Source organism: Podarcis gaigeae (assembly GCF_964106915.1).
Source record: "Podarcis gaigeae genome assembly, chromosome: 9".
Lineage (NCBI taxonomy): Eukaryota > Metazoa > Chordata > Lepidosauria > Squamata > Lacertidae > Podarcis > Podarcis gaigeae.
Genome location: NC_139685.1, coordinates 57,113,187 through 57,126,468, shown reverse-complemented (window position 1 = coordinate 57,126,468; position 13,282 = coordinate 57,113,187). Strand labels below are relative to the sequence as shown.

At 39.9% G+C, this 13,282-nt stretch overlaps 1 protein-coding gene across 6 annotated transcripts in view; it reads right to left on the bottom strand.

Annotated features, from left to right (window-relative positions):
- TBCK (TBC1 domain containing kinase) overlaps nucleotides 1–13,282 on the bottom strand; it is an 80,813-nt gene that overhangs the window by 51,264 nt on the left and 16,267 nt on the right. For all 6 annotated transcript variants that reach the window (XM_083756422.1, XM_083756425.1, XM_083756423.1 and 3 more), the window contains exons 4-7: nucleotides 5,782–5,896; nucleotides 3,015–3,088; nucleotides 2,251–2,392; nucleotides 832–892 (exon numbers count right to left, since the gene is read on the bottom strand). In XM_083756422.1, the coding sequence (XP_083612548.1) occupies nucleotides 832–892; nucleotides 2,251–2,392; nucleotides 3,015–3,088; nucleotides 5,782–5,896 (392 nt within the window). The remainder of the gene's footprint in view (nucleotides 1–831; nucleotides 893–2,250; nucleotides 2,393–3,014; nucleotides 3,089–5,781; nucleotides 5,897–13,282) is intronic.

Sequence of the window (13,282 nt, the reverse complement as noted above, 5' to 3'; positions counted from 1 at the left end):
GGTTCCCTGCAGCTTTGCTTCTCGCAATGAGGGAACCGCCAGAAGGCCCTCGGCGCTGGACCTCAGCACTGTGAAGTTTTGTAATCAGTGTAAATATGCACTGATTAATATGAGAGAAGATTATGTAAGGGCACCACCGACAAACTCAGTTTTATTCTGTTAGAAGTGCCCCAGCTAAAGCTTTCCAGACAACAGCTGGATTTTCTGAACCAGTTCAGCATTGGGGATTGGCATGGCCAGACATCTGCCATGACCTAGACGTCGGAACAGCCCCAAGAAGCAGGGAAGAGGTGGGTCAAAGGTGGTCAGGCCCTATTCTGTTTCAAACCAATCACTGTGTGAAGGACTGGTCAACCTTGACAACTATTGTCCACTGTGCCTTGCATTCCCTGCACAAGACTAGAAGGGACGTTGTCAACTACTTGGCACCCTGTAGTAAGGGCAGGAACAGAACCTGGCTGCAGTCACACAGGTACAGGCCGCACTATTCTTTGTCTCTTGCTGGTTCTTATCTGCAAAAGTTATCCTGCAGAGGCAAGCATTATGTTGGGACTTGTGCCTGTTTGGTGCAGCAATGATCCCTACCTTGATCTTTACAAATGGTGCAATAAAGGAAGTCAAGATCACCATGATAAGCAGCAGCTCATACTTTTGCCGTATCGTTAAATTCTCTTCAACAGTAACTATCCCCTTCTCGATGGTAGTGCTGTTCTGTTTAACTTTCCAATGCACTGAACGCATTTACATCCCCAAACTCAGTATCACGACCCCTGGGCTCATCTGAGATTTTATGAAGTCTTTGCACCCTGCAGCTATTTTTGCATTACTCACCAAGATTAAGTATAAGTTTTAGTCTTTCGGCTATATCCAAACTCTGGAACAGCTTTCTGCCCTAAAGGCAACAGTAAGGTATGTGGTTAAAGGAGGGTCATTATGAAAAGCTCATGAAAAAACACACAGCCATTATATGCTCTTGAAGTTTGCTTTAAAAGAAATATACGTGGTGATAATGTTTTTGTTCTACATAATCATGTTTGCTGACTTAGGCTGCAATCCTAGCCCTACTCCCTACCTACCACTGAATTCAATAGGACTTTTAAAGGAGGAAACAGGGTTGGGGGTCACAGATGTAAGTAACTGATAGATACCCATTAGAAACTTATGCTAAATTCTGAAGATCATCAATTAACATTTGATTATATTATTCAAATAAAAGATGTGGTAAAATAATCAATGATGCAGGGATATAATTATAAATATAAATTATAAAATATAAATCATTATAATATGGGGTTTTTGTTGTTGTTGTATGGTTGTTCTTCAGTGACCACGTAAATTGCTACAGTTGTTGCATTTTGAGTAGTGAAAAAGAAAATCAGCTCTGGCTTCATGAGAAGCACTGCCTTAAGGTAAAAAGGTGGTTAATTTTACAAAGGTCATAGGTCATTGTTTCTTTTATCTGAAGGAAACTGTCAACAAAATATGCAGACTTTTATCCTTGCAACAAATTATGGTCTAAATTTTATCAGATAAATGAAAGCTGCATGCCACAATGCTTTTAAATTGTTAGACATTGCTTAAACCTAGAGAAATCTAGATCAAGTCACAGATCCAACATAGCCCTTATTTTTTCCAATAAGGCTATGTCAAGAGCATATTATTTTGCTATCAAGCCTCAACAATTGGCAGAACCAAATGGTGCAAACTGAAGGAGAAGTTTACAAAATCACGGCCCAAGAGAGTCTCTCTCTCTCTCTATATATATATATCAGAATTTATGCATATTTTTCTAAAAATGCCACATGCTGTTTCATTCCCTCTTTCAAGTAAGCAGTAAATTAAATTAAGCCCCTCAGTAAATTAACAGGGGTTAGGAACCTGTAGCCCACCAGACACTGCTGGACTACAACTCCCATCATTCATGACCATAGACTATTATGACTGAAACTGATGGTTGTTGGAGTCCAACTACATCTGGAGGACCACATTAGCCCTCCCTGATATAACATCTCTATTTACAAGATTATTTAGGTGAAGATGAAATCAATTTTTCCTATGAATCATATCTTTCTGGTAAGATGACGTTTATACTGTTCTTGCTGTTGCTGTTTTGAATTTGTTTCAGTATTTTGAATCCTCACCTTTCTCTTAAAAACAAGATGACTCAACAAAAAATAGACATATACGGAATATGTTTTGCACAGCAGCAACCTAATAACCCAAATACATAGAATAATGTCAGATACATACCACACAAAGCTCAAATAATATAACACCAAGGGACCACACGTCTGATTTAGGGCCCGAAGGGAGATGCTTTTCACTTTGCATATGATCACTGTTTTTGATAATTCCCTGTGCAATTACCTCTGGTGCCAGGTATGATGGATACCTACAAGTAATGGTACAATAATAAAAGCAAAAGCATATTTCAAAAGGCCTACAGGACAAATCCATTGAATTTTCATAATGGACACCTGTCTCATTAAACTCCATGTCATCTTTTATAGCTTAAAAAACCTTTGACACGGTAGAAATAAAAGGTGTCAGCCTAACCTACTTCACAGGATTGTTGTGAGGATAAAAGACGGGGTGAAAAGAACCTTAAGCTTTTCGAGGGGAAAGTGGAAATTTAATGAATGAATAAATGAATAGCCTGCTTTCAAATCCTAGTTTAACAGCATTGCAATTATCTGCAGGGTAAATGCTGACTGCTCTCCTGCTACTTCACTGGAAACATCAGGGGTAAATGTGTGAGGGTGATTTGAGTGTACAGTTGCTTGTCAATCACATGAGCTCTAGATGAGCCCTTAGAATGCTGCTAAGATGAGATTCTCCTAATTCTAAGCAGAATACTGTCTAGTAACCAAAGTAAAGTTTTACATTTATCATGGCAACCAGGCTTAGAATAATAGAATCAAGCATTATTCTTCTTTGTCAGGTGTGAGGAGATATATATATAAAAGGTTCACACACAACGTACGATTCCTAGAATGTCACAATGTAAAACTTACCCTATAGGAAAATCAACATCGGCACCATAAGCTGTCATGTAGTAAAGGCCGAATTTAGCCAGTTTAGCATGACCCTATTAAAAAGAGGAAGAAAGGTACTGATTATCAACCTAATGAGGGTTTCTATCTTGTAGGAGGCTTTGTGTTTGAAAATGCATTGACATTCATGTTTGAATTCACAATTTACATGGCCAAAAATCTGATGGTGAGAAACTACCCGATACGATTACTCTGTCTGCACGTAGCCCTAGGGCAAAGAGTTCCCAGACCAAAGATTATGGCTGCAAGCTCCTTTCCTACCTGGACCTAAGCCTGGGGGAACCTCTTTCAGCCCAAGGCCCGCATTGCCTTGTGGGCAACCGGGGAAGGGCAGTCAGTGCATGCCAAGCAGGGCCAGACGCAAAAGTGGGTGAACAATACATATGACTCTTAACTTTGTTCAGGAGGCTACAATCACCATCACCCAAACTCTGTTGGTCTAACAAATACAGGTTATACCTGTTAGCATTTCACTCCTCTGTTGCTGGATGTGTTACAGTCACATGTCTATGGTTACTTTCTAGGCTTGGAAAGCCTGAGAACGGAAGCTAGGCTAGCCTTATCTCTTCTGCTCTGTTGTGTTTTTGTACTTTTTACTTTCTGTTCTCTCTTGGAGCTGAAGTGAGAGAATGCCATGATCACTTTGTCCTGTATATGTTGTTGTTTAGTTGTGTCCAACTTTGTGACCCCATGGACCAGAGCATGCAGGGCCCTCCTGACTCCCACTGCCTCCCACAGTTTGGTCAAACTCATGCTGGTAGCTTCGAGAACACTGCTCAACCATCTCGTCCTCTGTCGTCCCTTTCTCTTTGTGCCCTCCATCTTTCACAACATCAGGGTCTTTTCCAGGAAGTCTTCTCTTCTCACGAGGTGACCAAAGTATTGGAGCCTCAGCTTTACGATCTGTCCTTCCAGTTTGCACTCAGGGCTGATTTCCTTCAGAATGGATAGGTTTGATCTTCTTGCAGTCCATGGGACTCTCAAGAGTCTCCTCCAGCACCATAATTCAAAAGCATCAATTCTGTATATTTCATAAAAGTATATAGTCCTGTATATACTGCTTAATAAAAGCTTAGAATGAGCACACCAATATCCACTTTGTTTCCACTAAACTCTGCTGAGTGTGTGTGCACATAGGCTATGTGCACCTGCTATGTGTTGCTGGAACGTGCTGAGACTGATGAATTATGGATGTCCCGGAGCTGCGCAACTTCAGGAAAACGCCTGGAGAGGTTTGTCTCATCTCAGGGGCTGTGTGGACCCCCTGGCATATTCCGACAATACCTAGTACCCTACTAGGTATAGTCATGCACAGTTTGGGGATAGGGTTACACACACACACACACACACACACACACACACACTTCTCTCCATGCAGGCAAGTAGAAAGGATTTTCATGGTTTAAGGGCACATTTGCCAAGCAAAACCACTTGAGGAGGGTTTAGAGCATGGCTGGTGTAGGGCATGCATTTGAAGAGTCCCAAAGGTCAAAAAGAGAAGTCTAGAGGACCATATTTGGTCCCTGGGGATAATAGTCCCCACCCATGCTTAGCATTGCATTCAAACCTGGGCTTATTGTATGTCTTGGTCCAGATAAGCAGCCCTCAGCTCCTGGACCCAATGTTCCCCACCGCTGGCTGAGCATTATATCCGAACCTACAGGCAAACCACAAAATCAAGATAGGATGTAGCACTAAGACAGACCATGGTTTAGCACTAAGACAGACCACGGCTTAGCTCTGGATAGTGCAGAACCATAGTGCAGCTGCAATCTTTGGTCCAGGAACCAGCACATTTCTTTGCTTTTGATAAGTTGTGGGGTGGCTCAGTGTTATGTGCAAAGTGGACCTAAGTGTGGTATTTCAGAACACTGCTCAGACTTGCTTCAGCTTTCCCTCTACCCAAATTGCCAACATTTGCAGACAAAACATTTATGTCCAATGCAGAAGATTTTCCAAAAAACACCCTTGTAAGATGAAAACGTAAGAGCTGTCGTTCTCGACAAAGTTTCCCAGCTGTGTAGCTGAAGACATTTATTTCTGTTGAACGCTAGAATACATGTGAAAGGCAGTCTCAAATTTGTGAAATCAAAATATTTTTCAGGAAGCCTGCATAATTATATTCCCATTTATTTATGTGTGTATTTATCCCAGAATTTATAAGCCAACTTCCAGAGATTAAATCTCGAGAAGACCCACAAAGTATTACAAACATAAAATTCATTCACTGGATAATTACAAACCATAAAACCACAAATCTTTAAAATGCTAAAATGTCTAAAAATATTCTATTAGCAGCAATAAAACAGTTTCAGCAAAAACAACTAAGGTTTGCATGATGGTTTATGGCTTGGGTTTGTCTGGAAGAGAAAAACCATGCGTCTGGATTTAGACGATCTGCTAAGCAAACCTGAATTTCACCTAAGTTTGTTACCGTCACAATAAACAATGGTTCATGACATCCAAATGAAGTCACTGCATTCGTGTCTAGGAAAGGGGTTCCATTTTAGATAAAGTTAGACGTGCATCTTCCATTTACATGGGGGAAGAGTGCCATATAGACAAAGCTGTGCAAAATATTAAAGTAAGAATTTACCTTGCATTTAAATGCAAAATGTTGCTTTTATAAGAAAGGTATCTTTCGAAAAGATTTCAAACAAAGTTCTTATTACATCGATGTTGACAAAGGATGCAGACCGACAGCAAAAACAAAATCTTCTAGCCTTACCTCTTGATCCATGAGGACGTTGTGAGGTGAAAGTGCACGGTGGACTATTCCATGCTTGTTCATGTACTGCAAGCCCTGCAGCACTTCATAGGCGATACATGAAATCCTAAAAGGGCTGCAGCGAAATGGTAAGAAAATAGCCTGTTTCAGTTATTTTGGCCTGAAGCAATATTTTCAGCTGATCTTAGCCACTCATAATTCTCCCCAAATAATCAAAGGTTACTATCCAAATTAAGCAGACAGGATAGAGGTAGACAGGAAAGCATAATAAAAGCCTAGAGGCGAGTTCGCTGGGTTCACAGCTGGGTTCACAAGAGAATGGTGCTGTTTATAGGTTCAAACGAGTTTCGTATCCTTTAAGAAGATGTGTCATAGGAGGTCAACCATATGGAGGATTCTCACAGGCCTGGAAACTTCCTGCAGGCATCAGTATCAGAAGTGAAACTAGTTAGAGCTAAAGATTCACAAGGATTTTGTTTGGTCTGCATTTTTAAGTGAGTAGATCTGGTTCGTACTTCCCAGACTAATACACAGATCAGAACATATTCTTTAGTTCTTGCACTTCTCCATAGGTTGCGATACAACCCTCAGCTTAAAGAATATATCAATATCACAGAAATGTGTTTTTTCAAATCAAATGCATACAAAATTTGCATAGTTTGTCATTTATCTATCTTTTGATAAATATTAGGTTAACTTGCTCTCCTGGTCTCCTTACCCAACTTAAAATTATCAGTTGGAGTGCCACTGGCAGTATAATACTATATGTTTCTTCTTAGAAGTAGAAGTTCAATGTAGCTTAAACTCAAATAATTGTATATGGGACTGCAGCCTGAGTTATATTTAACAAAACACAGTTAAGTGTAGGTGTCGGGTCGTATGGTCCAGGAGTCTTAAATCCACTGGATTTTTTGTTCAATCTCCAGAGTGGAGAATCAGAAAAATGTGAATGTGAGAAGCTGTAATTCACTGAAACACTAGAGGGCCTCCTCTGATTATCTTTGCACTATAAAAGTCAGAGCACCCGAAAGCAGAAATTCAGGATTAAATGCTAAACCCTATACAGAGCCAACTCTATACTCCCACAGTTTAAATTGTAACAATTGCTTTAACTATTAAAGTAAAGCATGTAATAAACACATTACATGAGGATCTCCTTGTGCTATGGGGAAGGCAATATGACCATCTCTCTTAGGTTTGCAGCGAAGTCCTCAGTGGACAGGTGAAAATTAATGCATGCTAAGACCTCTGCAAACTGAGGGATAGAAACCATCGTTTTTATACTATTCCGCTCCCTGTGAATACTTAAGTTTAGAATTCTATCAGTAATTACTGTGAGGAAAATATGGGATGACATAAGCAGACAGGACGACTCTGAAGTTTCCTTTTTTAAAAATGTGTCTAACTGTTTTTGTTTGCACAAGACTCCAAAACATGAAACAACCCTAATTGAATGCAGAAATGTCTGCAGAGTCATACTACTTCTGGAACAAAATGCCCCATATACATCAATGGACGCTTTACTGGATGAGAGTACTTAAAAAATGTGGACTTTTTAATTATCCCCCTCAGAGTTCATAATTACGCCCGCTGGATGAACACACTAAAGAAAAAGACCCTCCTCTCCTTCCAGCCCCAAGACAATACTAATACAGACCGAACTTGTAAGAAGAATCTAAGCTGGTGATGTTGGATGCAGCTGGTGGTCAGAAGAAGTTTTTTTTTTTAAAATCCTCCTGCAAATTTACATAATGAAGCAGCAGGGATATAATTTGCTTTCATCTTCTTTAACAGGGACCCTCAGCTGTTTGGAAAATGCTTTTTAGTCTGAAATGCTAAATGAATCCCTAATGCTTCTGACCATTTGAAATTCATACCAAAGGATAGCCCACATTTTTTCTCTCAGCGCACGCAAATAGAAGCCCATTAAGAGTGACAGGGGCTACAAGGGAGGATGAACAAACTTCTCCCTTTCTCATTTCCCCATTCTTAAATTCAATTCCCCAGATTTCCACATCATTTTTGGGTGTGTTTTTTTAAAGTCCTGATGAAAATCCGCCAATATTTTAATGTGGAGTTCTAATATATTATATGCACACAGTTTTGCCTAACACGCACATTATCTTGCAAAGCAATTTTCCCTAAAAGAGTGCCTTTTGGTATGTTATTCTCACAAACATATGCACCTTTATTAACAATTTACACTAGCATATGTACACATCACGAGGGCTGGGAACTGCATTGCAAAGTTGAGAGAAGCGGGAATTTCAAGGGATTGCTGCGTTTTGGTTTGCATACAATTTCAGAGCCTGCAGATTAGGTAAATGTGACCAAAATCAAATTTCTGCCTCATTCCTAACCAAGAGACAAGAAAGTGACCTTACACTTACCTCATAAGAATCTAACCTTGGGATTGAGTGCTTTGTATTTTTCAGGTTCGGTGCAGACCGTTTAGAGGTAATGGATGATTAAGCAGTATACTAATTCTGTTAGATAAATAAATAACAAATACTGCAGAGCAGATGCATTCAAAAAGGGAGCAAAGGGGATAATGGCATGTGTGTGTGTGCACGCACAAAGTGGGTTCCACAATAGGGGAGAGGATAAGGCATGGAAATGAGAGTGATCTATGTACAAGGAAGAGTTGAGAAAAGTGCAGAGGGAAGGGAAAAGGGGAAATGTGAGTGCACAGGGGTTGTGAAAAAGGAAGGGGTAAGAGGCTTGGAATTAGCTTCAAAGATGAAAGGGTCCAAAGGAGAAGGTGATGGATACTGAACTGTGGCAAGTGAGCTCTCCATAAAAAATGGTGGGTCTTTAAAAAAAACCCCACAAAAAAACACCCTCTCCCTCCATGCAGTAAGTGTGGGGTAAACTTGTAACGGTCTGTTTTGCTTTGCCAGAATGTACAATTTTTTTCAAGTTCTGACCAGTTTCCAAAAAATGGGTGTGTGTGAGAGGGACAAGCGTACACAGCCAGAACTTCACATTCACTTTCCTCTCTTTCTCTTGAACCACTTGTTGGGTTTGGCTGTGGAAATGGCTGTAGAGACAAGCACAGCTTTCTCACTTGTGTGTTTATCTATTCTTCGGATTCCGTTTCCAGCTTTATGGCTAAACCAAGGCCAAACCCAACGTGCATCCAAACAGAATTTTAAGCTGGAGATTTGCAAGGGTGAAACCTCGTTAAATCGGGAATAAACTGTGTAACGCAGAGCTGGCCAGCTATGTGTCCAGCCTCCAGTGCCCTGGAGGCTCCTGTTGGACCATGGCTTTCATTTCAATTCAATTTCTATTTATAAATGAATTAATTTTTTGATGATAAACAAGGTGGCAAATTAAAAAGATAGGTGTATTATTTTCTCAGTTTGATTCTGCCAAGTTTTTCAGGTGTGACTCTCCTTTATTGGTGGCATGGTAGTCTGTTCATTCACTGTTACTGAAACAGATCCATTTTTTAAAAAAGAATTCTATCTGCTTTGGAAGTGTGGGAAAAGAGGTTTTTGAAAATATAACCAGCTACTGGAACTAGTGGAATACCACATAATGCAAATATCTTTGAGTCTGCAGGAGATGTTCATAAAAAATAAAGAAGCTGCATCTCTTACAGTGAAAGGAAGTCTGGTAAGGATGACCATTAGCGTATCTAGCACACCATAATCTCCTCTTCAGGTTGCAGAAATTATTAGAATGGAACACTTTGCACATTTCAGCAGAGATGCTCTACCTGACCTTAAGGCTTCAGCAGCTTCTGCCACTGATGAACACACTGATAATAAAACAGGAGTTGTTCTATTAAGTGCAGATTCTTTAGGGTTAGCCTAGCTGTTATGTACCCCATCCTGATTTGATTACATACCACAAGCAAACACTGCAGAGTTTTTCTCAATATTTTTATTAGCCATCATAAATAGAATGCTTTATCAAGGAGACTGTGGTTAATATATATAATATGGAAGAAAACACTCCCAGACTGCAGAGTCTCACTTCATTTGCATGCAGCCGCAACTGACTACCAGACCTATTCACTTTCACAACTCACACTAAAGCCAGATTTTAAGGCATCACAATGTAGATTTGAAACGTGGGTGTCAATTTCAGAGCTAGGCAAATACCTTTTAATATTTTTTTCAGGCCTTTCGCATTCATTTTCATCTTGCCTGATGAGTTTTTAGAAAAGATTTTTAAACCATTCATATAGAATTTGATGCCTTTTGTATATATTCCCGTTTCCAATTTGTTGCTGGCAATCAAAAATTGGGAGAATCCTCTTGGGCTCAGGTCCTGCTTGCAGGCTTCCCACAAGAAACTGGTTAGCCACTAAGAGATCAGGATGCTGGGCTGAATGGGTCTTTGGTCAGATCCAGAAGAAATCTTTTTATGGCCTTTTTATGGCATTTGGAAACTGTGAAAGGAATTTGATGAGGATCATATAGTGTGGTACCTCAGGTTAAGAACTTAATTCGTTCTGGAGGTCTGTTCTCAACCTGAAACTGTTCTTAACCTGAGATACCACTTTAGCTAATGGGGCCTCCCGCTGCTGTGTGATTTCTGTTTTTATCCTGAAGCAAAGTTCTGAACCTGGGGTACTATTTCTGGGTTAGCGGAGTCTGTAACCTGAAGTGTCTATAAACGGAAGCATCTGTAACCCAAGGTACCACTGTATATGAGTCTGAGCACTGGTCCATCTAGCTCATTACTGCTTACACAGAGAAAATTGTGGTTTTTTTCTCCCAAGCCCTTGCCAAAGATTAAACCTGGGACTTTTGCAGCAAAAAGAACCAAGAGCCTTGCAACAGCAAATTTTATTATGACATAACCTTTGTTAGCCTTTCAAGATGCCACATGTTCCTTTGTTATTTTGTTTAAAACAAACAATTAATGGAAATGACAGGGGAGAAAGTGGGGTGAAAATTAAAAAACTAGGATAGATAAAATTAGGACTAAGCAAATTCACAGATGATAAATCCACCAACTGTTATTATGATTCGTGAGTAAGGAATGGGACTGTTGTGTGGTTGGAATGTGGCATACTGTACAAAGGTAGCAGTTGCTTCCATTGCTCCAAAATACAACCCCATCCCTGCCTCCATGGCTGGGTGGCATTGGCGCATGAAGAAGCTGCCTTATATTTGGAGATAGAACCATCTAGCTTGGTACTGTTGGCCACGACTTGCAGTTGTTATCCAGGGTTTTAGTTGGGGGTCCTTCATAATAAGTCTTAACTAGAGTTGTCAAGGATTGACCCCGAGGCCTACTTCTGAGCTACAGTAATTTTAAATTTCTATTTAAATGTAATTAATACATACAGGCCCATGAAAGGAAAACTGAGGTTCATGAAAAGATTTTGGTCCAATTTTTATACACAAGCTTAATGATCGAACATGCTAATTATTCGTTCCATTGCTTAACATTAAGGTAAGTTTTTTGCTTCAATTCTCACACATGTGAAATTGTGCAAGATGTTTGGCTCACAACCCTTTGGATCCTGATCATGCTTTGTACAAAACCCACAACCACAGAAGTAATACAATCTTCCCATTAAAACCAACAATGATATTTATCAAGAACTGTTACCAAAAACCCACACCTTTTTCATGCAGGAGAGTAAAGACCTTTGGAGAATACAAATTGCCCTCTAGAGCCACTTTCAGATATTTAAACTATTTGGAAGCAAGTCTTTGGGTTTCTTTGTGCTTTTTCAGCTGCAATTCTTTTAAAAAACCAAGTCATTCATATTATTAGCATTATCCTCTCGATGTATTTCCCCCCCTAAAGAGTTCCTGACAGGAAATTACTAATTAATTTCATCATTATTTTTCTTTCCTTAAAAATATAAATAATATTGCATAGTGACCTTGTATACTGTTTTCCAGCTTACGTTTGTGCAAATCACAAAATCTGTCTTACAGCCTCCTCCTTGATAGCAAGGCCAAAAGGAATATATTGATTTAATAAAATGTAAAGCCATGAAAAAATGCTGACATAGCAGGCCACCAGGTTTATGCACTGGGTTTCAACACACCATTTCAACAGATGACAATAACTGAGTAGAAACTTATTAAAATACTTTAAATCCTCCCCCCTCTTTTTAGCAAGTCAAATTCAATTTGATATGCATAGTAAAATGAAAAGGAGAAAAAGAACATCTAGTGTAGGACTTCCACAGGAAAAAAACAAAACAAAAAGTGATTTCAAAGATGAGATAATGGATTTTCTCACTATTATAAAGCCCAGTTCAAAAGCCAGTTCCATAGGCAAAACTAACCTCCATCTTTCTCCTATCTCATCTTTCACAGTATCTCAATTATTCAGCTATTTAGAAATCCTTCCCTTCCCGTTGTCCCCTACTCCAAAGGCCCTATCAGTTAAAAGCACAGAAATATTGGTTGGGAGGTGGGGGGAGAGAAAGACTTGCAGAGAATGACCATGAAAGTTCTATCTGTAATTGTCATGGTTAGCACTGCAAGACAGAATGCCATCAGACAATCACAATAAGAAGTTAAGAGTTCTGGTCAAAGCACAGAAGCAGCACATTATCTGTTACCAAAAAGAGATGAAAGAAATATGGCAAAGGGGGAGCTTCCAGTTCCTTTCCCAGACATATGCACACAAATGCACACGGACACACATATATCAAACTCTCAGCGGCAGAGGTGCTCTGATCAGCTCCCAAGCAAGCGAATGCTGATGGAGGACGGAAAAAGTGATTTGTGCCCAAGGGAATGTTATGTGCACGTCTGTGTGTGAGCATAGAAGAAAGTAGGTGCATTCCTTATTGTAAGCCTTCTAAACATCTATTTATCATATCAGGTGGATCTGACACCCTGCCAGAACAGTGAATTGAAGTTAAATCTGCCAAATAGTCATTTTACAAACATGGCTTGCATTTGACACTCTGTAAATCTGGCACCAAATGCTTTCAGCAGACACTGGATTCAGTCAAGAGCTCCAACTGGAAGCTCAAGCATGGATCTGACCCCAGCAGCATCGCTTGACATGTGGTACCAACAGTGCCGAATGCAAGCCACAGTTGCAAAGGGGGGGGGGAAAAATCAAAGCACACTCTAAGGCATCTGATACGAATTCAGGTGAGTGACCGGTGGCCTTACAGATCAAATAGATTCTTTGGCCCATCTCTACTGGAAATATGGTGGCAGAAACTAGGAACAGGACTTTCTAAAAGGGGAGCTCTCCTGCCTGGTAAGATCTAACAGGCTCCTCTTCCTTTCACTGGCTGTAAACTTAAAAAAAGAATGATTATTATTAAGGAAGGTCTTTGCAATGTAATCTTTTTGGCTGTTCATAAACTGATTTTTATGTTGTGGAAAACCTCTATTTCTTCCCTGCCCTTTTTTGGATTGGCATTAGTGCAAACATTTACATGCCAACCTGATGCACTCTTAAACTGGTTCTCAAAGTATATATTTAGGAACATTCTTGGGCTCACTTAAACTGGCAAGGAATGTTGAACTTTAGAACGGGGGTTGTGTATGTGAGGGAA